This window comes from Crocodylus siamensis, chromosome 3 (genome assembly GCF_052110815.1).
Source record: "Crocodylus siamensis isolate JL-2025a chromosome 3, ASM5211081v1, whole genome shotgun sequence".
Classification (NCBI taxonomy): Eukaryota; Metazoa; Chordata; order Crocodylia; family Crocodylidae; genus Crocodylus; species Crocodylus siamensis.
Genome location: NC_143397.1, coordinates 195201644 through 195228273, shown reverse-complemented (window position 1 = coordinate 195228273; position 26630 = coordinate 195201644). Strand labels below are relative to the sequence as shown.

The 26630-nt window shown below is 46.5% G+C and overlaps 1 protein-coding gene across 1 annotated transcript in view; it reads left to right on the top strand.

The window, feature by feature from the left end:
• The first annotated feature begins 377 nt into the window (after nucleotides 1–377).
• The window catches only part of TTPA (alpha tocopherol transfer protein), a 35992-nt gene continuing 9739 nt past the window's right edge, over nucleotides 378–26630 (top strand). Inside the window, exon 1 of the mRNA XM_090040061.1 lies at nucleotides 378–748. Coding sequence (XP_089896187.1) covers nucleotides 557–748 — 192 coding nt within the window. The 5' untranslated portion in view covers nucleotides 378–556. The remainder of the gene's footprint in view (nucleotides 749–26630) is intronic.

The window sequence follows — 26630 nt, the reverse complement described above, 5'->3', positions numbered from 1 at the left end:
CCCATATTTAACACACACCTAGACTCACATACACACATATGTATTTAATACACACACATTTAACACAGATACACACACATTTAACATGCACATACTCACATACACAAACATGTATTTAACACACACCTTTAACACATGTATATAACACACATACACACACTTAGCACTCGTTTAACACACACACACCTAGACTCACATACACCTGCATGTATTTAACACACACATTTAACAGGCATATTTAACACAGAGATGCACACATTTATTTAACACACACTTAACACACACACACAGTCACATATGCCTTGAACACTCACACGCATTTAGTGTGGGGCAAGCCATGCCCCACCCCCCGGCCCGCAGACAGCGCGGCGGAGCAAGCGGGCCGGGCGCCTCACGCCGCGCGGAGCAGCCCGCGGGCGCGGAGGCCGCGCACAGGTTAACCCCGCCCGGCCGCCGGGGCCGGGGCCGGGGCGGGGGCAGCCTGGCCCTGGCTGTGTAAGACCCCGCGGGCGGGGCCGGCCGCGGCTGTTGTGCGGGGCCGGGGCCGAGCGGCGGCATGTCCCAGGACCGGGCGCAGCGCAGCCTCCCCGCGCTGCCCGACCAGGCGCTTGCCGTGCGAGCCGCGGCGGCGGAGCTGCGGGCCAGAGCCGAGGCGGACCGCAGCCAGCCCTGGCCGTTGCCTCTCACCGACTCCTTCCTGCTCAGGTTCCTGCGAGCCCGCGACTTCAACCTGGAGCTAGCCTGGAGGGTAAGGGCGGCGAGGGGCGACCCCCTCCCCGGGGCTGGGACCAAGGCCGGGCCCGCAGGGGCTGGGCTGCTTTGGCAGGTGCCTGCCAGCGCCCAGGTAAGGACACACTCACGTCTGCTCCACAAAGAGTCACAGTGTTGCTACCTCATGACTGCTGGTGCTGTTGTTACAGTCTGCCCTTCGGGCGTGTGAAAACCTTACTCTTCCATCCACCTATATCTGTCTATCTAGAGATCTCTATCTCTCTATAGTGATAGAGATCTCTCTCTCTCTCTATAGCGACAGAGATCTCTATATCTCTCTCTCTTTATACAGCAGTAGAGATCTCTCTGTCTCTCTCTATACAGCAGTAGAGATCTCTCTGTCTCTATAGCAGTAGAGATCTCTATATCTATTGCTCTATAGCAGTAGAGATCTCTTTTTCTCTCTCTCTCTCTCTAGTGATAGAGATCTCTATCTCTCTGTCTCTCTCCATCTATCTCTCAAGAGACAGAGAGAGAGAGATAAAGAAATAAAGAGTCAAGATTTCACATACCCAAAGCGTAGACTTTAAAAACAGTGCCAAAAATCATAAGTGTTGGCAACACTGGAATCAAGATGCCTGATTCTCTCTGCACAGACCTGCCTGTTGGCCACAGGTAACCCACTCAGGTTTGCCAGACTGTTCCCAGATGTAAAGTTCAGCCTGTTGACAAGACTTGGCCAGATCAGACCTTGGCAGCCTGATAAACCCAGTAAAGCAGGGTGGAGAAACTGCCCAGCTTAGACACTGGGCAGCTACTTTGGTAGCTAAGGGTGTAGAGAGAGAGCTGGATAATACCCAAGGCAATCTTCCAGGTGGTGCCATGGAAGCACACAGTATTCCTATGAACTTGGTGTGATGTTACTGACTAGAGCAGAGTGTTAAGAGTCAAGATTCAACTGCTTGCAAGTCAGGAAGAAAATCACAGATACTTTTAAAGATGGAAATCATGCTCTCGTTGGGTTTTTTCCCTGCTGTTGTCACTATGAAAGCACTTGAATTACTATAATTCAACAACACTGGAGAAAAATACTCCCTTTCTAAGTCTGTTAATTTTTTAAACGCATTATACTTATCTGAAGTTTCACCTGTTTCCTGCTGTGTGGGTTGCTTCATGAAAGGCAAAGAAATATCATTTTGCAATATAAAAATATTGGTAAGCATTCTTACCAAGAGGCTGATTTTAAAAGCTTCTTCAGTATTTAAAACAATGACAAGTATTAAAGTAGCCACTGTTTGTTTAAGACTCTTAGGGTAAAGTTTATTTAAGACTCTCAGGGTAATGTTTACTCTCCTGCTTTGCATATGTGTAATGCTTTAATTCCCAGGATGTGCCAGGATGTTATATGGGTGAGTTAGCACTGATGAGCAACAAAACTCATCTCTTTAATTTTTTTTTTATTTCTGTATATTTAGATTTCCCACTTTTGTTAGAGTCTTAATCTAGGACAGTGTGTGCTCCCAGGCCTAAGCTTCAAGAGAAGCTTGCATCCACAGTTCAGTTTCTCCAAAACCGGCACCTTGGATTTCCTAACCATGTTGTTGTTTAGACTGATTCCTGTCCAGAGTTGCATCTAGGTGGCAAATGCTCTTGCTTCTACATTAACTCTCTTGGAAGCAGTGTGGCAAGAAGGTGAAGAAAACAGGTTGAGCAAAAAAATTAATAAACACAGTCACTTTAGTCTTCAAAAGCCCTAGAAAGTTAGAAATCACTGCAAAATAAGATGCACACCATAGGGTAATCTCCTCCTGCAAGGTGGGACTGAGTTCATGTCAGTATATGTGACTGATATGTCTCCACCCTTTTGCTAACTTGTTGTTCTTGTATATGGTTGTCCATGCTACCTCCATCTGCATCCCAAGAAGCACCTCATCTCAAACAGTCTTTGTCCCCTTTTGGTACAGTGCCCAAGTTAAGCTACTGTCACCAATCTATATAACAAATGCAATCAACGTCAGTATTGGGACTCAGTATTGGGATAAGCAGTCAAGAGACAAAGTGGAATATTATAGATTGACTTCTTAGTTACAGGCATTCAACTAGATGTTAGTATGTTTTCAACCCAGCTCAGGGTTAATATGCTGAGGCCAGCGGAAGGGACATGCTAAACTCCCCACCTTGGCCTGCATCAGACCCCAGCTCAGGTCTGCCTGGATGTGGGGGGAGCGCTGGCTGCCTCCCCAGTCTTCTGCCCCACCCCACTCCCTGCTCAAGGGGGAGAGGAGGGCAGCTGCTGCCAGGCAATTCCATGCTTGCTGCTGGAGCGGAGGGGGCTGGGCATGGGGTAGGAAAGCTTGTGAAGGACTCCCCCTCCGGTTAACCCCCCAGCTGGGTTTGCCTGGGGTGGGGGCAGTCCCTCTCAGGCTGTTGTCCACCCCCCATGCCCCACTCAAGCGGAGATAGTGGCATGGCCATGCCCCGGCCCAGGGCCAGCACACTGAGCTGGGGAAGGGGGTTTAAACCTGGACCCTAGTTGGGGTTTGCCTGGAGGGACAGTCCCTCCCACACTTTTCCCCCCTACCCTGCACCTCGACCCATGCCCCTGCTCCCTCTGCCCCAGTGGTGAGTGGGGAATGCCTGGCAGTGGCTGCTGCTCCCCTGCCAAGAAGACCCTGGCTGGGGTCCTGTGCTGATGGGAGAGGGGAGATTTAAACCCGTGAGCCCGCCTCCCCACCGCTGCAGCAGGGAAATGTCTGGCAGGAGCTACCCACCCCTGGTTGCAGTCCCCAGCCGGGTTTCCCACCCTCTTGTCAGCCAGCCCTCACCACAGAGCGGAGGGGCAGGGCCAATCCTGCACCCTGGAGCAGATAGCACAGCCCAGCCCAGGGCTGCAAAGCATCCTGGGATGCTGGGAGATTGTGATTTAACTTGAAGCAGGAAGGAGTCTGGGACAGAAGTTTTTGTAAACTGGTTTGACCTAAATCAGTAAAATCTGATACTACATTCATTCAACCAGGTTTATCTTAAGCCAGCTTCAGCCATTTTGAAATTGGTTTAAATACACTGAACTTCTGTTCTGTTCCAGGTTTAAACCAGTTTCTGATCACTTAAACCAGTTTATGCGTAACTTCTGTCCGTAGCCTTGGTGCCCGGTTGACCTAGCATGGTACCTGGCCACCAAAGTGATTAATAAATTATTCATACAGCCTTCGTCACAATTCAGCACAGACATGTCCCACTCCTTCACTGTTAGCACATCTGACAATTTGGGCCTAGCCCAACACAGAACTGCTACTAAACGAAAGATCATCAGCTAGACAGTAGCAAGGTAGTATATTTTTTAATCATTTTATAACAGCCCATTGGAGACAAAATCTTATACCATTTCTTTCTTCCAAATGATGTGTTCAAAGCTAGTATAGAGTGGGCTTATAAGACCTGGGATGCTGCTATTTTTTTAACTGAAGAAAACCCAGAAATGAGGAATTTATTTGACCAAAAAAGGGGAAGAATCGGAGATTTAAAAATAAATCCAGAATTTTCATAGTACAGGGGTGGGCAAAATGAGGCCTGCAGGTTGGATGCAGCCTGCCAGGCAATTCTATCTGTTTCATAGTTTCATAGTTGGTAACGTTAAAAGGGACCTGAACAGATCATAAAGTCCGACTCCCTGCCATGGCAGGAAAAAGTCCTGGGGTCAAATGACCCCAGCAAGGTGTTAATCTAGCCTCCTCTTAAAGACCCCCAGGGTAGGAGCCAGCACCACTTTGCTTGGAAGTTGGTTCCAAATCCTAGCCACCCTGACAGTGAAGTAGCATCTCCTGATATCTAGCCTGAATCTACCCTCTGCCAGCTTGTGACTGTTATTCCTGGCCACTCCTGGTCGTGCTTGGGGGAACAGGGACTCCCCCAATGCCTGCTGGTCCCAAAGGACTAGGTTGTAAATGGCCACTAGGTCCCCCCTCACCTTTCTCTTGTGGAGGCTGAACAGGTTCAGGTCCCGTAGCCTCTCCTCATAGGGCCTGCCCTGCTGCCCCCGATCATGTGAGTGGCCCTCCTCTGGACCCTCTCCATGTTGTCCCCATCCCTCTTGAATTGCGGTGCCCAGAACTGGACGCAATACTCCAACTGCAGCCTGACCAGTGCCGCACAGAGGGGGAGGATCACCTCCTTGGACCTACTTGAGATGCATCTGTGGATGCATGACAAGGTACAGCTGGCCTTCCTGACTGCATCCCCACACTGCCGGCCCATGTTCATCTTGGCATCAATGATGACTCCAAGGTCCTTTTTTGCCTCTGCACTGATGAGAAGGGAGTTCCCCAGCCTGTAGGTATGCTGCTGGTTCTTCCTCCCCAGGTGAATCACCTTGCACTTGTCAGTGTTGAAACCCATCCTGTTCTCATCCGCCCACCCCTGTAACCTGTCTAGGTCTGATTGCAGCCTATTCCTCCCTTCTAGCGTGCCCACATCCCCTCACATCTTGGTATCATCTGTGAATTTGAACAGGGTGCTTTTTACCCCCTCGTCAAGGTCGCTGATGAAGAAGTTGAACAGTGCGGGTCTGAGGACCGAGCCCTGGGGAATCCCACTGTCCACATCCCTCCAGGTCGATAATGACGCATCTACTACCACTCTCTGGGTGCGGCCCTCCAGCCAGTTGGTGACCCATTTGACTGTGTAGGTGTTGACGCCACAGTCCCCTAGTTTTTTAATGAGAAAGGGGTTAGAGACAGTGTTGAAGGCCTTCCTAAAGTCCAGAAAGACTATGTCCACTGCTACCCCTGCGTCTAAGGATTTTGTGACCTGGTCATAGAAGGCCGCCAGTTTGGTCTGACAGGACCTCCCTCTAATTAGCCCTAGGTTGCCCCTAAGCGTAATCTCCCCTGCTGGCCCCTCGTGGACATGTGCCAGGATAATTCCCTCAAAAAGCTTACCCAGGATCGAGGTAAAATTAACTGGCCTATAGTTTTCTGGATCCTCCTTCCTCCCTTTTTTGAAAATGGGAACCACATTGGCCTATTTCCAGTCCTCTGGCACCACATCAGAGCACCACAAGTGCTCGTCTAGCTGTGTCAGGGATCCTGCAATGACCCCTGCTAATTCCCTTAGCACCCTGGGGTGGAGATCATCACGACCAGCTGATTTAAATACATCCAGTCCCTCCATAAGTTCCCTGACTTGATCCCCACTGACCCTAGGCATAGGTGTGCCTCCCCTGGGGCCTGGGGGGGTCCCAGTGGCGGGGCTGATCCAGTCCCTGCTTAGGAAAATGAAGGCAAAGAAATTGTTGAATAGGTTAGCTTTGTTGTCTGGTGTGATGACCAGATTTTCTAGCGTGTCTTGCAGAGGCCCCACGTTATCCGGTACCTTGTTTTAACCCGCTATGTATTTAAAAAAGGACTTTTTGTTGTCCTTGATTCGGGTAGCTAGTCCCAGTGCCATCTCCACCTTGGCCTTCCTGACTGCACCCCTGCAGCCCCGTGCAACAAAAATATAGTACTCCCTGGTGATGGCCCCTCCTTTGCATTGGGTGTACACCTCCCTTTTAGCTAGGAGACATTCTCGTATGTTTTTGGTGAGCCATGGGGGCTTTTGTGCCTCTTGCCCCCTTTGATCCATGTTGGGATTACCTCCTTTTGGACTTGGAGGATTGCCTCCTTAAGGAATGACCACTCTTCTTGGACACCCAGCTCCCCTCCCCTCCGGGACCTCAATGCCTCCCCGACTATTCTGCTTACCCCATTGAAGTCCGCCCTCCTGAAGTCCAGGGCTGCTGCCTTGCTGCAGGCCTTTGCCATCTTGCACTGGATGGTGAATTCCAGAAGGCGATGATCGCTGTTGCCCAGGTGGTTGAGCACCTGCAGCCCCCTCACCAGGTCGTCGCCCGTGGCCAGCACCAGGTCCAACAAGGCGTCTCCCCTGGTGGGGCTGTGCACCTCCTGGGTTAGATGGAGGTCCTGTATTTCAGCCAGGAACCTACGTGAGCGGTCAGACCTGGCTGACTGCTCTTCCCAGCAGATGTCTGGAAAGTTCAGGTCACCCACAATGACCATGTCTTTTGACCTGACTGCCTCTGTGAGCTGACTTAAGAATTCCTGGTCTAGCTCTTCCCCTTGGTTGGGAGGTCTGTAGTAGACCCCCACTGTTAAGTCCGTTTCCCCTCGACTGCCTTGTATTCTAACCCAGAGCAGTTCAGTGTGCCCCTCCTCTGACCCTGTGCTACCTGATGAGGATGTGTATTCCTCCTTGACATAGAGTGCCACACCCCCATCTTTCCTCTCTGTCCTGTCCCTCTTGTACAGCCTGTAGCCCTTGATATTCACTGCCCAGTCGTGCATTGGGTCCCACCATATTTCTGTGAGCCCCACTTTGCCTGGGTTGGTGTCAGCTGTCAGGAGGGTGAGTTCCTCCTGCTTGTTCCCCATACTATGAGCATTTGTGTAGAGGCATTTGAGGCCTCCTGAAGATGTGCGTACTGGCCCCCTAATCTCAGTACTGCCCTGGCCCTTGTTGCTTACCTGGGTATTTGTTCTGTTCATTGTGGTCTAGCCTGGGCTGTTCTTGTGGGTGATGCTTGGTTTAGTGGTCCAAGGCTTCCTCCCCCCTCATCTTTCCCTTCCCCTTCCCCTTCCCCGACGAGCCTAGTTTAAAGCCTGCTGGAGGAGATCCACCAACCTAGAAGAGAACAGATGCTTACCTTTGGGGGAAAGGTGAAGCCCATCCCACCCGAGCATGTCTCTCGCTCTGATGTGTGGGGTGTTGTCAAGGAAACCGAAGCCCACCTCGAGACACCATTCCCAAAGCTGCCAGTTGGTCCCTGTGATACAGGTCTCATGTCTTCTTCATCTGCTCACTGGTAGGACAGAAGAGAATACCACCTGTTCTGCAGGGCCCCTAAAAAAATTTAGAAAATTAATATTTATCTGCCCCTGGTTGCCTGTCATGTGGCCCTCAATGGCTTGCCAAAACTCAATAAGTGGTCCTCCACCCAAAATAATTGCCTGCCCCTGTAGTAAGTTTCATGACAATTGCTTCTTATGTGATTTCTGCGTGGCAATTAAGAAACAGAAAGAAATGAAAACTCATGGAAAATGAGTGAGGGTGTATACATAAGACATGAAACTTAACCATGGATTCCAAATGCACAAAGTTAATGAATGCCTTCCTGTAAAGGACTGCAAGTGTAAAAGTACATACAGTAGGAAAGAGTTAACTCAGTCTGTGGGAGCTCGATGCCGAATTATATAGGACTGAATTAAGCACAGGCTCAGACCCGTTCAATTTAAAACTTTTATTGTTTCACAAAGTCATAAACTAAAGGAGGTCTGCTGGTTCACGAGGTTCCCAAATCAAGCCCTTGCTCTCTAACCCGGAGGCTAGGTGCGGCTGCCTGATTCAGTAGTCTCAGAACTGGTCAACAGCTCATTTAGAAGGAGTCCCTTATCTTTTTTTAGGCAAAAGATACAAAACTGTCCCCATGGTGGAAGTGAGGCATCTAACATAACTTTACTATTAGTTATATATGATAACACTTATACATATGCATTTTCTAATTCTTACTTCTATTGGTTATTTAGTTAACTTATCTATATTATAATATCAGGTGATACGCTTTGTATTATAATCATTACACTTCTTATGTTAATCCTTAATGACCTTTATATTTCTTATGCTAATTTTCTGTAACCTAAATACATTATTCATCTATATGTGTTGCTGGGTTTTGCAGGGTTAAAATGTCAAAACTGACATAATATGCGGGGGGGTTTTCGTCATTGCGGTTTAGCCATGCAGTTTCCTATTCTTAACAGTGTAAGCAGCATGTCTGCTATTTTTATCATTTGTTTAAAGGTCAGAAGTTCAGTATTTTCATCTAAGGGTCAGAAAGTGATTACCAGAATGTCAATCGCTGACTCCTCAACCTCCTTGAAGCATTCTGGGAGTTTTAGTGCATTTTTTTTAATGCTAGGCCTTGCTTAGCATAAGCACTCTCTCACACAGTCCAAATGCAATATTGGCAAAGATTTGCCTTCCTTTTGAGTGAACAGAGAAGTCCTTTGACAGAAAAGATTAACTGCAGCCAGGTCACTGAATGGGCAATTAGGCTTGAATGCACAAATAAGGTTTTATTTCAAGAAGCTTCAGAGAGAGAGAGATACCTGCACAGTGTTCACCTTATTGAGAAGGGAATCACAGTGTCATTGTCTCCACTCCACACACCTGTGCAGCAACAAATTTCTTTGTACCCTGAGGGAGATGCAAGCAGGGGTTGGTAGGAACACTGCAAAGAGCATTATCTCCCACCTGCCTACAGTCCAGGGTTCAAATAGAGCATACGATGGGGTCTTTGCTCCATAGCCTTGCACTGTCATAGAAATGATACACTATCAAACAGGGACCAAGGACCCCAGCCAGAGTAGTAGGTACCCACTCCTCCTCGTGGACCGGCTACCACAGTATTCTGATTTATTTGTTGTTGACTTCATTTTTGTGGTAGACAGCAACATTCCTTCATACACAAAAATGGAATGGGCTTGGAGAGCAAGTAGAGCCACATTTTTGTCTTTCTGATTTCTACCTATTTACATTCTTGCTGACACCCTGCCACACTCTTAGCTTCTCTCATTCCTGTCTTCCTGGTTTCCAACTATTTCCTTTTTCACAGACAGGCTCTTTTTCTACCTTTTATTACTACCACCTTTTGGCCTTCCCCACCCCTACACACACACACTTTCTTCCCCCTTTCTTTCCTGCTTCTCACTGACATCCTGCCACACTTTTAGCTTCTCTCATTCTGAGGAGCCTCAGAACACCTATGCCTACGCGCCCAAAAGTTTGCTGAGTACTTTTTTCCAACTACTTAGTTGGTCTAATAAAAGATATCACGTCTACTCAAAGAACCTTGCCTATCTTCTCCTTTCATAGCTTTTCTCCCCTTAGTCTTTACTACTTCTGCCTCTCACCCCAGTAGAGGCAATACTGGATGGATATGGGTGTGATTTGCTTCAAATAGACTTGTTCTGTGAGCTGAGCTGAGCTCTGGAAAAGCAAGCATAAAAACATTTGGCCATGAATTGGAAGCAGCCCGTCATTTGAAAGATATGGAGTGAAGGAATTGGAACAGTGCTTTTGTACAGCTCAGTGCACATTTCAAATCTGGCTTTAGCTGAGTGCATATTTTAGGAGATTACTTTCTCATGGAATTGCCTAACAATACTTGGTATGATGCCCATACAAAGCAAACATACTGGTGTTTGTTTGTTACAAAGACCAACCGTGGGGTTACATGAGGGCATCCTGTATGCCCTATCATGGTTTCCAAAGTCTAGACTTTGAACTATGTACAAAGGTGTTGCTAGAGTGTGGAGCTCTTGGAGGCATACATGATTTTGAATTGATATAGTGCTAGAAGTTGATGCATAGCCTCAAACTCCACTCCTACATACACACTTGACTTTGTGCACATGAGTAATCCCATGGGATTTAATAGGATTAGTCATAGTGTTTGTAGGATCAAGGCTAGAATGTGGCTGAGTTGGTAGTTCTGAGTGTTCAGTGCTTTAGATCCAGACCGGATCTGTTCTACTGACCTGGGTTGTCCAGGGCACACTTTTGCCCTGGCTCTGGCTGTGGTGGCAGGGCTTCTGTCCATACTGCTGGTGGAACTACCCATGCTTTTGCTGTCACTGGGGCTAAATACAGACATTCAATAAGTCCGAGGTGGAAGTGCTTTAAGTATCATGCTTTATCAAAGTATCAAAGCGGTCTAGATTAGATCAGGATTGAACAGAACAGACATGCCTTGGGGCAGGGGGGGACTCTCAAAGACCTCCCAGCATGCCCTGGGGTGTTCAGGACAGAATCACTTGAGGCCAGGCTGGACACACACACACACACACACACACACACACACACACACACACACACACACACACACACACACACACACACACACACACACACACACACACACACACACACACACACACACACACACACACCTCCCCCTGCCCCCCAGCTCTGGTCCCTGCAGAGAGCCAGCAGCAGTGGCAGCAGCATGCCATGGCTCCACCAGGCCCCGTACACACAGGGCACAGCAGATTGCAGCCACCACATGCTTTCTGTGGCTTCCCTGTCCTGCCCTACCTTGCTATCGCTACCTGCCAAGGGGCCTGTTCTTTCCATCTGTGGAGCAGGGGCACTGTATAATGCTAGAAAAATACAGAGATCTAGATACCCTCTTCCCTCTCTCTCCCTCTCTCCCAGCATCTGGCTGACAGCTTGGAGCAGCCAAGTGAGTGAAGTTCCAATGTGCCTCTGTGCAAGGGGAGGGAGTGGTCGAGCCAACTGAAACACGCAGGATGCCAGCAGAATGTGAACTACCTTGACTCATGGGATGTGGTACAGAAGTTTGATAAAGTATTCTAACCTAAAGCACTTTAGTCTGATATCACATCTGTCCCAGGTTAATTTAGAGCGGAATCTGCCATTTTTACAGCATTCTCTGTGCCATGAACATCTGTTCAGTTATGACTTTAGAATGCTTTCTTCATGCTTAATGCTTGATAAGTGTAACTTCTTGGGGTGCAGGCTGCTGCTGTGGGAAGCCCTGCCAGGGACAGATCCCAGGCTCTGGCAGTGGTGGCGTAAGGACACACACACATATGCACACTGTTGTGTTACTGGAGCTGCAAACATGAGAGCTGGGTGTGGTCTGCGGGCACCTGAGAAGGAGGGAATGTGGCCCTCCAACCAAGCTGAGTTTGATACCCCTGCTTTAGCTTCCTATTATTAAATCCTCCCCTGCAATTTTTCCTCACAACTGTAATTATTGTGTGTATGAAGAATGAGTGAAGGTATTAATACTGTTACAGATTATGACGTCTGCTCTATTAATTACTGATTGTTAGATCCTGAAAAACAATATAACACATTCAGTTTTAATCCTAAACGCTCATTGAATCAACCACAAAATATTAAGACTGTCATTCTTCACTGCTAGGTTTTTAGGGTAATCTTATAACTGCTACCATGTCAGACAGTTTTCTAAATTTACCTAAAAAAATAACAGATAGCAACCATACTGTGTACTGAGATACTGTTCCCACAATAGTAGTGTTTCTTTTGGGTGGGTGTATTCTCTTCACAGCTCTCTATTCAGTATTTTATGTTGGCAGCAATAAGCCACTGAGAGGATGATCATTAAAGCCAAATTTCAGTTGCCTATTTTTCGTCACCTTCAGTCAATCTCCAGACTTCATGGCATGTAGAAGGAACCGGGCATCTCTTAATCTAGTTAACTAAGGATATTATGTCAAGGTGAAATTTCTGTTTCTGTGTGTTAGAATACCTTATGAAGACTAAGTTGCTTGTTTACAGTCTATGCCAAATAATAGAGTGCAGTTTCATTTTCTCCCTTCACTGATTTCCTTTTGCTCTTTTTTCATTTGAGTTCAAAGTTCCCCTCACTTTCAAAGCTTTGGGTAAGTCAGCCTTGTGTTTCTTTCCTTATTTCTTCCTGTTCTGTGTCTTGTTCCATTTGTTGTACATAAGCCCCTTGACGAACTGCTTCCTATGCATCTATTCACTCTGGAAAAATAACCCGTTACTGATATAACTGTCAGCAAACAGTCTCTCCCCTCCCTGCAACTCTCTAATGGTGTTTGAAAATAACTATCTGCTAACATGTGGGGTCTTGGCATCTGTAGGTGGGTGAGCGTCTGGCTGCATGGGGGTGGGTGGAAGGGTGGATGGATGGAAAGATCTCCACAATCTTAAAATTTGCAGGGATTTCCAGGAGACATCCTGTCATTCTGGCAATGCCCCGTATCCCACCCAAGCTGTAAATTTCAGGGGTTCCTGTCTTAAAAGCAGGACCTTCATCACAGAGGCAGCTGGCTATGCCCCATGTGGCCCTGAAGCGGGCAAAAAACCTTTTAGCGTGGCAGGTGCCCATGGACCAGGCACCTGTCAGCAGTGCCCAAGTTGCAGAGGCCACAGGGTTGACTCCATGCAGGCCCTATGCCAATTTCCTGGCCCCTGCCACCCAGCTTCTGCTTGCATGGGAGCCATGCTGGACTCCAGATGGTAGGGTGCCTGGCCTTGGGGTTCCTTGGGCCTGTGCCCACACACTGGGGGTTCTTCTGGTCTCTGCATCTGGTCCATGGGGTTTGTGATGGGGTTGGGGAGGTACAGCCCACGGATGAGGGTGGCTCATTGCTGGGCCTGGTGTAGGGACAGAAAACCCTTCCTCTTGCCCTCCCCTCCCAGCTTATGGCTTGCAGCTGGCCATGATTTGAATAAAATTGTGTGCAACAGTCTGCCTGACCAAACAAACCTGTACCTAGGATTTTTGAGATTGGCTGCTGTTACAAACAAGAAAAAGTAGCCTTGGACTTCTATTATTTCACTTAGATGGATATTTCACAAGGAGGCCAAGATGGCGACTAGTGCTTCAGGTCACTGTGCGATTAGCAGTCACATTAGATATCCAGTTCCTCCTCACAGATTGTGGGATACAGCCTTCTGTAAAATGGAAAACATTGGTTCGTGGAACAGTGTAAGTCAAGTCAGTACGTATAATGGTATTCACCTTGACAGACTGCTTTTAAGACAGGAACACAGAGAAACAAATATTATGTCCTTGTTGGCAGCTACTAGTGCCTGAACAGGCTGCGTTTCTACTTGCTAAAAATGAATGGGAACAAAATTAACAACAGAGACTGTCATTGTGGTTTAGAAGTGCCAGTGGAGAGATCTCTAAACTTTGCTGCCAAGAAGGTGAGATCTAGCAAAGGAATTTTAAAGCCCAGGAAATAAAACTGTAAGAAGTGTCCAATTCTCAGTGCTTCCAATTTCCTACATGTGGGATGAGCTTGATGGAGGTCTAGCTTGGGGAAGCACGTGTTGTCTTATCCTGCAGCCACAGGTGGAAAATTCAACCAAAATCTGAATGACTCTTTTCAGTGGTTCATTTCACAGTCTGACAGTCCTTGGTACCAACATTAATGGAGGAGGAGGGGAGTTTCAGGGGAGAGCTGGGGACAAGAGCCCTTAGAGTCATTACAAAAACACAAGGGCTTCAGGAGGGTGGTCCTGTATATTTATTGGCTTCCTAAATGCTGTACATTAGGGAATCTCCTGGGGTCAGAAGGGACAATAAAATCATTGCTTTTTTGTAGGCAGCAGATTGGAAAGGTAGGGAAAAAATTCCTTTCCTCCCATTGAAGGATGTCAGGTGTTCCCTAAGGGGAACACCATAGACACTGTGTCCCAAAAGGTTTTTGTTGGATTGGTGCATGGCTCTAAACATATTAAGGCCAGCAAGACTATTGGATATTATTATTCATATAGCCAGGAAAAGTGTCTACAACAACATGGTAAGTAACAAAACAAACAACATGGGAGCATGACAGAAAAAATTCCCAGGGCTAGCTAGCCTTTGCATCTATCTATGGGACTCCCAGCAGTGTACCTAAACTGCTGTACAGGCGGTCCTTGACTTACAACATTTTAAGTTACAGAGTTTTGCACTTACAACGTTTATAAATTGACACCCTATTTCAACATTACGATGCCAATTTGGACTTACAACACTTGATCCGATGCAATGCTGTGCAAGCAAACAAGTTTGCTGCATTGCTCATCTCCCTGGAGAACATCTGTCCAAACTTCCTTGGACACTTTAGGAAAGCAGACAAGACTCCAGAAAAAAACTGGAGCCAAGACTCCTGAGAAGACTCCAGCCAAGAATCCTTCAAAAAGTCCAGCAAGGTCACCTCAAAGAAGTCCTTTCAAATCAATATGATTACTATTTACAATATAAATATATTAATGTCGCTATATTACTCATCTATAAGTGACTGAGTGCAAAATTCTGGGGTATTTTTGGTGAAAATATGGTATCAGGCCTTGGTTCAAGAATGAATCCCCCATTTATAATATTGTTTCTTATGAGAAAACTGGTTCCGAGTTGCAATGTTTCGATTTAAGACACGTTTTTTAGGAACCAGTTGTGTCATGAGTCCAAAGACTGCCTGTAACTGACTGTTTGAAACAGTTTTCTATCCAGTGCACATTGTTCTGAATCAATTCTGTGAACAGAATTATTAGAGATTGGCTTTAAGACATGAAAACAGAGAAATACTCTCTGCTTCTCTATGGACTATTGAATGCATCCAAGGTTTATGGGACTTCAGGTCTGTGAGCTGGTCTCATGGGTTTCTGGTCCTCTGTCATGTATTGATCACAGTCAGTGTAAATACTTCTCATAATAATCTACATTTTACACATACAATGTTTCCCCAGACAAGTTGGAAAATAGTGATGCTACACATTAGTATGTATAAGCGTGCTGATGTACATTTGGGCATGTTCAAGTATATTTTTTATAGTATAGGAGTTGGGGCTCCTGTGTACACGAGGGAATCTGTAACAGTGTTTGAAAAGCACAATACAATTTGTTAATGCTACAGAACTACTAAGTACGTTGGTAGAGGCTGGGGTTAGAGGGCATTCTCATCACGAAACTTATGATGCCACTCTGAACCATATTAAATAGCCAAGCTTTAAACACATTTTTTTGTCCAAAGCCTCACATCCATTACAGAAACTGCCCATTGTCAAAAATCATTGCAGATGAATCAGTTCTTAAGACAGGTTAACTGAGCAGAAGCAGCCCTAATTTCTTTGAGCCTACAACAGCAGCTGAACCACATTCAACACTTGTTCAGCTTCACCCATAGCAGTTTGCAATAAGAGAAATTTAGCAATAAGCAGTTTTCTTTGTGTGGATGGCTCTATTCTAACCTCAGAGAGGACAGAGGCCTGGGGACAGAGGCTTCACTGACTCTTGTCCATGACAGCCTAGGGGCAGGCCAGCCCAGAGCTTGGGTAGAGCAGTCACACTTTAGCTGAGGTTAGAGCTCCACGCTGAGGATGAGCAGGGTGCTGCAAAGCCCCATGGCCCCAGCGCAGTATGACCTAACATGAGTCATAATGGGATCTGGTACACATGTTCGATACAGCGCTTTTACCTACATCACTGTAGTCTGATACCTCATCCATCCAAGGTTCTCCACCATTTTTACAGTGCTCTAGGTGCCCTATCTGTTCAGTTATGGCAGTAGAGTGCTTTCTGCATGCTTATCATGCAGTAAATGTAATGTCTCCCTTCGTCTATAGGGTTGAGATCAGTGATTCTTAACTTTTTAGGCTTGAAGCACTCCTCACTAGACTGGAGGCATCCCTTTGAAAATCCCAGTTCTTCCTTTTTTTCCTTTTTTCCTTTTTTTCTATGTTTTTGAGAGGGGTTTTTTTTGTTTGTTTTTTTATTACAGAAAAATACTAGGGCAATTTTTCTGTTGCAAAGAACTTAGAAAGCCTACAACAGGTCAGAATGGATTAACATTGTGGATTTTATTTGAAAAATGTTGGTTTATCTTGTGAGTCATGTTTGCACATCTAACTGTACTAAGATAGCATGGCAACCCCTGGTTTAAAGGATCCCAAGGCACCCTAGGGTACCCCTGCACCCTGGATAAGAATCACTGCTGTAGATATTTAAATGCTTAGCTCTTATATTTCCGAGTAAAGATAATGTTTCCTGTGAAATACTTACATGAAAAATTGAGGCCAGCTTTTTAAAACTGAATCCTTTCTCTTAATAAGTGTAATGAAGTGTTATTGTGGTTTTGATTTTCTTTTTAAGATACATTTTAGCATTTGGGGTGGGGGAGACGTATTCAAAATCTGCTCTTTAGAGTGCTTACTAGTACCACATTTAGAGGTGAGAAATTCCGGTAAATACAGAAGACAATAATCTCTTACTCAGATTCTCTGTTCTCACACATCACTAACTACAGGATATAGACTATCATTGGTGTCTCCACTAGGAGAATTTTTAATATTCATGAAAATGAGAGATTAATACTGATTGTTACAGCTTTGTATGGCTTTTTTATCTTAAAAAAGGGGGAAAGTCCTGTATTATTTAGAAGATGATCAAACAGATCATTTTTTTCCCTACATCTTGGTTTTGACTAGTTATATCCAACCTTTCCTAATATAATTTTCTCCTGAGAAGAAACCAGTAACTGTTTCTTAAAAGAATATCACATTTTATAGTAGCTCTTTTAATGGAACAATTAGGTTATCTATAGTTTCATACTTTCTAGGGTCGGAAGGGACCTGAGTAGATCATCTAGTCCGACCCCCTGCCATGGCAGGAAAGAGTACTGGGGTCAAACGACCCCAGCAAGGTGTACATCTAGCCTCCTCTTAAAGACCCCCAGGGTAGAAAGTCTCTTGGAAGTTGGTTCCAGATCCCAGCCGCCCTGACCGTGAAGTAGCGCCTCCTGATGTCCAGCCTAAATCTACCCTCTGCTAGCTTGTGACCGTTATTCCTGGTCACTCCTGATAGTGTACGAGGGAACAGGGACTTCCCCAGTGCCTGCTGGTCCCCTCTGACGAGTTTGTGGCAGGCTACTAGGTCCCCCCTCAGCCTTCTCTTGTGGAGGCTGAACAGGTTCAGGTCCCGTAGCCTCTCCTCATAGGATCTGCCCTGCTGCCTCCTGATCTTGTGAGTGTCCCTCCTCTGGACCTTCTCCATGTTGTCCACATCCCTCTTGAAGTGCAGCGCCCAGAACTGGATAGAGGGAGAGTATCACCTCCTTGGACCTGCTCGAGATGCATCTGTGGATGCATGACAAGGTATGGTTGGCCTTCCTGATTGCATCCCCACACTGCCAGCCCATGTTCATCTTGGAATCAGTGATGACTCCAGGACCCTTTTCTGCCTCTACTGAGAAGAAGGGAGTTCCCCAGCCTGTAGGTATGGTGCAGGTTGTTCCTTCCCAGGTGCCTCACTTTGCACTTGTTGGTGCTGAATCCCATCCTATTCTCATCTGCCCACCCCTGTAACCTGTCTAGGTCTGTTTGCAGCCTATTCCTCCCTTCTAGTGTGCCCACATCCCCCCACATCTTCATGTCATCCACAAATTTGAACAGGGTGCTATTTACCCCCTCATCCAAGTCACTGATGAAGATGTTGAACAGTGCGGGCCCGAGGACCGAGCCCTGCGGAACCCCACTGCCCACGTCCTTCCAGGTTGAAAATGACGCATCTACCACCACTCTCTGGGTGCGGCCCTCCAGCCAGTTCATGACCCATTTGACTGTGTAGATGTCGACACCACAGTCCCCCAATTTCTTAATGAGAACAGGGTGAGAGACAGTGTTGAAGGCCTTCCAAAAGTCCAGAAAGACTATGTCCACTGCTACCCCTGCATCTAAGGATCTGGTGATCTGGTCATAGAAGGCCGCCAGGTTGGTCTGACAGGGCCTGCTGCTAATGAACTTGTGTTGGTTGCCCCTAAACATAATCTCCCCTGCTGGCCTCTCGTGGATATGTGCCACAATAATTTTCTCAAAAACCTTGCCCAGGGTCGAGGTAAGACTAACTGGCCTATAGTTTCCTGGGTCCTCCTTCCTCCCCTTTTTGAAGATGGGAACCACATTGGCCTTCTTCCAGTCCTCTGGCACCACACCAGAGCACCACGAGTGCTTGTAAAGCCATGCCAGGGGTCCTGCAATGACCTCAGCTAATTCCCTCAATACTCTAGGGTGGAGATCCTCTGGACCATCTGATTTGAATCCATTCACTCCCTCCAAAAGTTCCCTAACTAGTTCCTTAGTAACCCTTGGCCTAGGTGCGCCTCCCCTGAGGTCCCCAGAGGGTGGGGGGTGACTGTTCCGGTCCCTGCTCAGGAAAATGGAAGCAAAGAAATCATTAAATATGTTGGCTTTGTCATCTGGTGTGACGACCAAATTTCCTAGCGTGTCCTGCAGGGGCCCCACATTACCCAGAACCTTCTTTTTGCCCCTTATGTATTTAAAAAAGGACTTTTTGTTGTCCTTGATCTGGGAAGCTGGTCCCAGGTCCATCTCTACCTTGGCCTTCCTGACTGCCCCCCTGCATCCTCGAGCAACTGCAGTATAGTCCTCCCTGGTGATGGCCCCTTCCTTCCATTGGGTGTACGCCTCCCTTTTAGCTAGGAGACATTCCCAGATGCTTTTGGTGAGCCATGGGGGCTTGTGTGCCCTCCTGCTCCCTTTGATCCGTGTTGGGATTACCTCCTTTTGTGCTTGGAGGATCGTCTCCTTAAGGAGCGACCACTCTCCTTGGACACCTGGCTCCCCTCCCCTTTGGGGCCTCAGTACTTCCCCGACTATTCTCCTTAGCTCATTGAAGTCTGCCCTCCTGAAATCTAGGGCTGCTGCCTTGCTGTAGGCCTTTGCCACTTTGTGCTGAATGGTGAATTCCAGCAAGCGATGGTCACTGTCACCCAGGTGGTTGAGCACCCGCAGCCCCTTCACCAGGTCGTCACCCGTGGCCAGCACCAGGTCTAACAAGGCATCTCCCCTGGTGGGACTGTGCACCTCCTGGGTTAGATGGAGGTCCTGCATTCTGGCTAGGACCTTATGTGAGCGGTCAGACCTGGCTGACTGCTCTTCCCAGCAGATCGAAAAGGTGCTTCTCAAACTGTGCCCTTTTTAAGTCTCATACTGTTCCTAAAGCAATCAGGGCTTTGACACTGTCTCCCACCCCATCCTCATTAAAAAACTAGGTGACTGTGGCATTTATGCCTACACAGTCAGATGGATTGCAGATTGGTTCAAGGGTCGTACTTGTCGGAGCTGAACAAAGGCCCCAAGGTCACGGTGGGCCGGGCGGTGGCTTGGAACAAAACAGGCGGGATTATTGGCGTGGAGCTCTGAGGCACGAGACTCGTATGGTTTCAAATAACAAACTGGATTGTATTAACTTATGCTTTGAGGCGTAGGCAACGATGCTTCTTCAGTTACAGTAGGTGGAACGAATAAACAACAACAAAGGGGTCTGTTGGCCCACGGGGTTCTGGAATGAGCCCTTGCATTCTACCCCGTGAGGGATAGGGGTGGCTGCCCACTCTTTAAGTCCCGGGGCTGGTCAACAGCTCATACAGGGATCAACAGACAAACGACATCTATAACGCGTCGTGACGCCAATCCAGTGATGGACAATGGGTGGTCAATAGACGAAGTCGAGGTCAGGAGCCAGGATGTGATGCAGCGGAGATACGATCAAGATGAGTAGGGATGAGCCAAGCTGTAGTCAGTAAACAGAGCTAAGGTCGTCAGTCACGAGCCAGGTAAGTAGAAGCCAGAATCAAGTTGAAGCTGTAGGGATGATCAAAATCGAGGTCGAGGTCAAAGCCAAAACAGTCTGGTGATCGAAAGAATCAACACGAGGAGAGACGAAATCGAAGGGTAAATCGCTGTGTGAGGTTATGAAGAGAACCGGGGGATCGAATCCCAGTACCTCTCTCTGCCTCACAGTCCCTGCTGAAAGCAGCCTCCACTTACAGATAGAGCACAGTCTCTCACAACTCTCTCACCAACGATGCCCAAAAACTCACCAACTCCAAAACCACACACCCCGAGGTGGGGGGGCTCACTGGCTTTTATAGCAACCCCTTGGCCAATCAGGGTACTTTTTCAAAAGAACTTTCTAGTCAGATTAGGTCATGCTCTTGCTGACTGAGCATGCGTCTGGTTAAGGTCTGTGTTGTAATTGAGCATGCGCAGGGCTGAAAAGTAGGTCACGGGTGATTGACAGCCCTAAGGGTCGAGGAGGGGGCAAGCTCTGGCTGCACTGTGGAATTTTCCACTCCCTTAGGCTGTCTGTGCATGTCAAACTTAACTCCTTGTAGTGACAGCACTTGTATCTAAAAATTTACTTTGACAGTACTCAGAGGGTGATGGTGGACGGGTCATATTCAGCCTGGGGGGAAGTGGGCAGCGGAGTCCCCCAGGGCTCGGTCCTTGGGCCTGCGCTGTTCAATTTCTTCATCAGAGATTTGGACGATGGGGTGAAATGCAACCTGTTTAAATTCGCTGATGATACCAAAATGTGGGGTGAGGTGAGCACACTAGTAGAGGGAAAAAGACTGCAGCAAGATCTGGATAGGTTACAGGAGTGGGCTAACATAAACAGGATGCGTTTTAATACTGACAAGTGCAGGGTGCTGCACTTGGGCAGCAGAAACCAGCAGCACACATATAGAATGGGAAACTCCCTTCTAGAGAGCACGGAGGCAGAAAGGGATCTTCGAGTCATTATTGACGCCAAGATTAACATGGGCCGACAATGTGAGGTCACGGTTGGCAGGGCTGACCGGACCTTGTCATGCATCCACAGATGCATCTCAAGTAGAGCTAGGGAGGTGATCCTCCCCCTCTATGCAACGCTGGTCAGGCCACAGCTGGAGTACTGCGTCCAGTTCTCTGCGCCCCATTTCAGGAGGGATGTGGACAACATTGAAAGGGTCCAGAGGAGGGCCGCCCGCATGATCCGGGGACAACAGGGCAGACCCTACATTGAAAGAGTGCGGGACCTAAACCTGTTCAGCCTTCACAAGAGAAGGCTGAGGGGAGACCTGGTGACTGTCTATAAACTCACTAGGGGGGACCAGAAGGGTTTGGGGGAGACACTGTTTCCCCTAGCGCCCCCTGGCATGACAAGGAACAATGGACACAAATTATTGGAGAATAGGTTTAGATTAGACATCTGCAAGAACTACTTCACAGTTAGGGCAGCTAGGAGCTGGAACCAACTTCCTAGGGAAGTGGTGCTGGCTCCTACCCTGGGGATCTTTAAGAAGAGGATTGATGCCTACCTGGCTGGACTCATTTGAGTCTAGTTTTTTCTCCCGCCCAGGCAGGGGGTCCGACTTGAAGACCTACAAGGTTCCTTCCAACCCTACTTCTATGATTCTATGATAGGGTTTCTGGACAAAGATGATGTCTTTTATTAGATCAACAAAATGTTTGCAAAAAAAAAAAAAATTTTTTTTGCAAATCACCTCTTGTGGCAAAGTGAGTGGGCCGCAGCTAGCCACAGTGCTAGTTTCCCCACCTGTTTTTGGGCACACCACTCACCTGTCTCACTTGGTACACCTGGCGAGATTGTTGTTAATCAATTAAGTTGTTAATTAAGGCAGGAGGCTGCCCATTCTTGCCCCGATGCCAGGAAGTGCTATTTGCAGCTCCATTCCTCCCCTACACCGCAGCCCAAGCCTTGCAGATGGCAATGCTCGCAGCTTACAGCCGGACCAAGCATAGGCCTTGTTGTCAGGCCTCAGTCACACACACATTCATACTGCCCTCCTCTCACTAAGGCCTCACACACTCCACCCCCTCTCACAGGGTCTTTTTCATGTGTTGACAACTTGTACTGCCTTGCTCCCTCTTGGAGCAGGCCCCATAGGCTATAAGCTTTAGCTAGCTCATACCTTGGGTGGCAGACATACTGTCTTTTGGGCCTCTTCCATGACCCTTACTGGCGTAGTGGCTAGCCAATTACCCAACTGGATCTAAGCTTGCCTTGGTTCCTTTCAGGGCAACTCTATATACTTATACATACTGGGCTGCCAGCCCTCTGGTTTTTCACCTCACTGGGGCTCCAAACCGCCCGTCACTGGGGCCACCCCCTCACTGGGGCCGCAGGGCTTACCTCCCTGGTGGGTTCAGGTGGCCGTAGCTGTGCCTGGGTCCCAACTACCTCTCCTTGGGGTCTTGCCCCCACAGGGCTCAAGTGGCTGCAGCTGTGCTTCCAATTATAAATGACCCACCCAAAGGTGAGGGCTGGGGTTAAGGAGCCCTTACCCACCTTTTACCAGGGTGGTAACTGGCCTGGTATTTCCTGGGGGCTCCCACACCACTGAGACCCCCACCAGGCCACCCACTCCCAGCAGGGTGCAGTTTTAGGTCATGCCCAGGACCAAGAGTCTCCAAACCATCCCCTACAGCTCCTGTCCTTACCTTCAGGATGTTACAGCCAGGCAGTGTTTCTGCCTGGCCTGCCAGCAGGGAACTGTTCTGTTTATTATATAGGTGGCCAGAGATCTAAAATGGCCACTGCAGTCACACATCTATCCACAAGCCCTGATTGCTTTTTCCTCTAGACCAATACGGCAACAACCTGGATACCTTATACTGTTCCTGTAACTCTGTTATAGATGATAAAAAAACAAAACCCACCCATACAACACTGTATGTCAGTCACTCACTAATCTCACCCATTGCCTAAGAGATGTCCAGTTGTTTTTCATTTTCTATGTTTTCCTCCATTTAAATTTCCCCTTTCCTTCCTCTTGGTATACTCTAGAAGTTCTATTTGCATCACAGTTTGAAAAACACTGATCTAGGACAAAGAGGAATTTAAAAGTGGGGAAGTGGGGAAGAAGTCATTAGTCAGAAAAAATATCCATAATAAACTTACTAACTGGTAATACATGATAAGACTTAGGTTTCACTTTAATTCTTTGAATAGTCTGCAAATGAAAACCCTGGAAATATAGCCCAGAACGGGGGATCCTTGCATGAGGTGAGATATTGTGAAGTCATTGCAATGATGCTTGATTGGAAAGAAAAGATGTGGTAACTGTTTACTTCTAGCTCTGTTACTTCTTGAAAAATGAGGTAACCTAAAAGATCAGGTGGCCTCAGTCACAGTGTAGCTTGATACCATGCAGAAAATGCTTCATGTCTTTTGACTATGCTTGCAATCATATCAGTGTTGCTGGCCTAATGGCACTACTAAAATAATTTAAAAAACACAATCATTTTATAAAGCCCTATTCATGTTGCCATTATGATTTTAATCTGTTTTTCTTAGTTTTGCTTCATTCTTCTGTGAAATTAGGTACTGCATCTTCTGTTGAACTCTAACTTCCTGAGACTCCTTTGAAAAAGTCAGACTGGGAGCCTAGCTTCAGGTTTCTATTTTTGAAAATCTTAACCAAAGGTTTACAACACTTAGTTAAGTTTATACACCAAACCATCGACAGAACTTTCACCTCCAGCACTAGGTGCATGCTGGAACTACTCCACAAGCTTGTCTGTCATTCCTATTCATTTCTTTAAAGTACAAACAAATAAAAAGTGATTATATTCACAGCTCAATAAAACCAATACCTGCTGTACACCGCAGAGCTATTTTCACAACAGCAATTAAAGCCTTGGTTATTAAAATAGTTAATCTTAAAATGAATATGTTATATTTATGTAAATATATTATTGAAATAATCATTCCTTAAATAGGAAAAAAATGCAGTGCATTCAGAAATCGGAACTACTGCATCCTCAGCTTAATTTTCCATGATAATTCTTCATGGAATTATCACTATGTTCTTGTTCTCCAGCAGGAAGTAACCCAAAGGTAACACAATTTAATGACCTCTTACTCAGATCCACAGCAGATTCCAGCTGCATGCAGAGCCCTTCTTATCTTTCAGCAGTGGTAGTGCATAATGCTATACAAACCTGCATTATCTCCTTCTGAAAAACAGTGTACAACAGACAGGATTTTTGTTGTTTCTTTAAAGGGAGACTTCTACTACTTCTGCTTTCTAAAAGCCGGTATCTTATCAGCAGGGATCCTAGTTTTCTGTTTGCCACAGAAAAACACGGAAAAACACAGAATCTGCATTTTCCTACCATCTGCCAAAAGCCAATCGGCAATGGGGGAGGAGTAGAGGGGAAGAGGTGGAAGAAGGAGGCACTGCTGGTTGGCTGCGAAACAAAAACTGCAGCAAAAAATAAAAGGGAGTAGAAATGGTACCACTCACTGTGGGATGCCACTGTGGTTTCGGTAGGTTATAGAAAAATGCAGATTTTTGTGTTTTTTGAATAGATTTCTTCACTTTTTTCCCCACAGAAAGCTAGGATCCCTGCTTATCAGCAAATAAAAAAAGGAGGGGCATCCATTACATCATTACTTAATGATGTGACTGGGAGAAAACCTTTGTCTTTGAAATGTGCTGTGGATATTCTGATTGTTCGCAGCTGTTACGATGGTAGTGGATTTAATAAGTTTCTCATGAGAGTGTATGAGAGAATTGTGCAGTAAGACAGCTTGATGCATCTGGGGGAAGAATTCTTATAAAATGTGTGTGTCCCTTCCGTGTTCAAGAAGCCTCTGGGTGAACCTGAAACAAATGTCAAGATAAATAATAGGGTATTTAAGGTGAAAGTCTGTTTCTACTGCTCTTGAGCAGAAGCTACTGGCATATTATGGTTCCCTGATCAAGCACTAAACAATGACTACACCGCATTAAAAACCAGGTATATTAGTCTAAAGTCAGGCAGAAGGCAGGGCACAGTAGCATCTGAGAGATTCATGCCTCTTGAATTCTTTGGGGGTTCTTTGGGGCCTTTGAGGGTGCCTACTTGAGTTCTTTGGTGGTGGACCAAGGTGATCTGGTTGACATAATATATCTGGACTTCCAAAAAGTCTTTGACAAGGTCCTCCAGTAGAGGCACTTAAAGGAGTTAGGTAGTCAGAATTATAGGAAAAGTCTTCTCATGGATTAGAAATTTGCTTAAAGATATAAAACAAGGTGAAAGTATAAATAGTCAGTTTTCAGATTGGAAAGAGGTAAACAGTAGGGTCTCCCAGGGATCTGTGTTGGGACAAGTGCTCTTTAACGTATTTATTAATGATCTGGGAAAAGGGAATGAATAGCTAATTCACCAAATTAGTGTCGATGACACAAAATTATTCAAAGTGGTAAAGACCAAGGCAGTAGACTGCAAGGTACTACAGAAGGATCTGGCACTTTTGAGTGAATGGGCAACTAAATGGCAGATGAAATTCAGTGTAGATAAATGTAAAGTGATGCACATGGGCAAAAATAACCTAAACTATACCTACACTATGAAATCCTCTACATTAGTTGGTACCACACAGGAAAGAGCTCTGGGAAGCATTGTGGACAGTATGCTAAAAACATCAGCTCAGTGCTCACTCAGCAGCCATCAAAAAGGCAAACAAAATGTTAGGGATTATTAAGAAGGGAATTGTAATGAAAACGGAAAAAATCATCATGCCTCTTTATAAATCCATGGTGCATCCACACCTTGAATATTGTTCCAAACTCTGGTCTCCACACCTCAAAAAGGATATAGAAGAACTAGGGAAGGTCCAGAGAAGGGCAATAAGGATGATTAGCGGTATGGAGGGGCTTCCATATGAGGCAAGACTAAAGAGGTTAGCCCTATTCAGTTTAGAAAAGAGACACTTGAGAGGGACCATGATAAGGGTTTACAAAATACTAAATAGAGAAGAGAAAGTCAATAAGTATTTATTATTCACTCTCACATACAATACAAGAACCAGGGATCATAAAATAAAACTGGTAGGTAGTAAGTTTAAAACTAACAAAAGGAAGTTTTTTCACACAGCATGTAATTCAAGTGTGAAACTCATTGCCACCAAATACTGTGGAAGCTGACAGTTTATCCAGATTCAAAAAGGAATTGGAAAAAAATTATTGGAGGAAAGGTGCATCAGTAGCTATTGAGCATGTGAATTAAGGGTGCAGCCTCTGAATCAGAACTTCTTAGACCTTAAATGTTGGAGGCTGCCAGTGAGGGAGGAATAGTGGAAAAAGATGTGGTCACACCCTGTTCACTCTCCCTTCCAGCATCCACTCTTCCACTGTGTAACACAAGATACTGGGCAAGATGGACCTATGGTCTGATCCAGTAAATGGCAGTACTTATGTTCAAAGATACCATCTTATGAAGTAGATTGTTGCCTACAAAAGCTCATGCCCATCTGGACAAGTCTGTCTCTAAGGCCTCCTCTGCACATGAAGAAAAAGGCATGCTCAGATCTAACGTGTGATCCACATAATCATGCTGCCTGCCATGCCAGACACATGTGGCAAGAGGCATGATTGTAAGATAGCACATTAGATCCCATTGTGTCTCATTGCTGGGGTAGGGAAACCCAATCCTGGGCACCCCTGGCATCAGTCTAAATTTATTGCACAATTAACGAGGAAATAGCATAATAGTATAACATGTAGAGG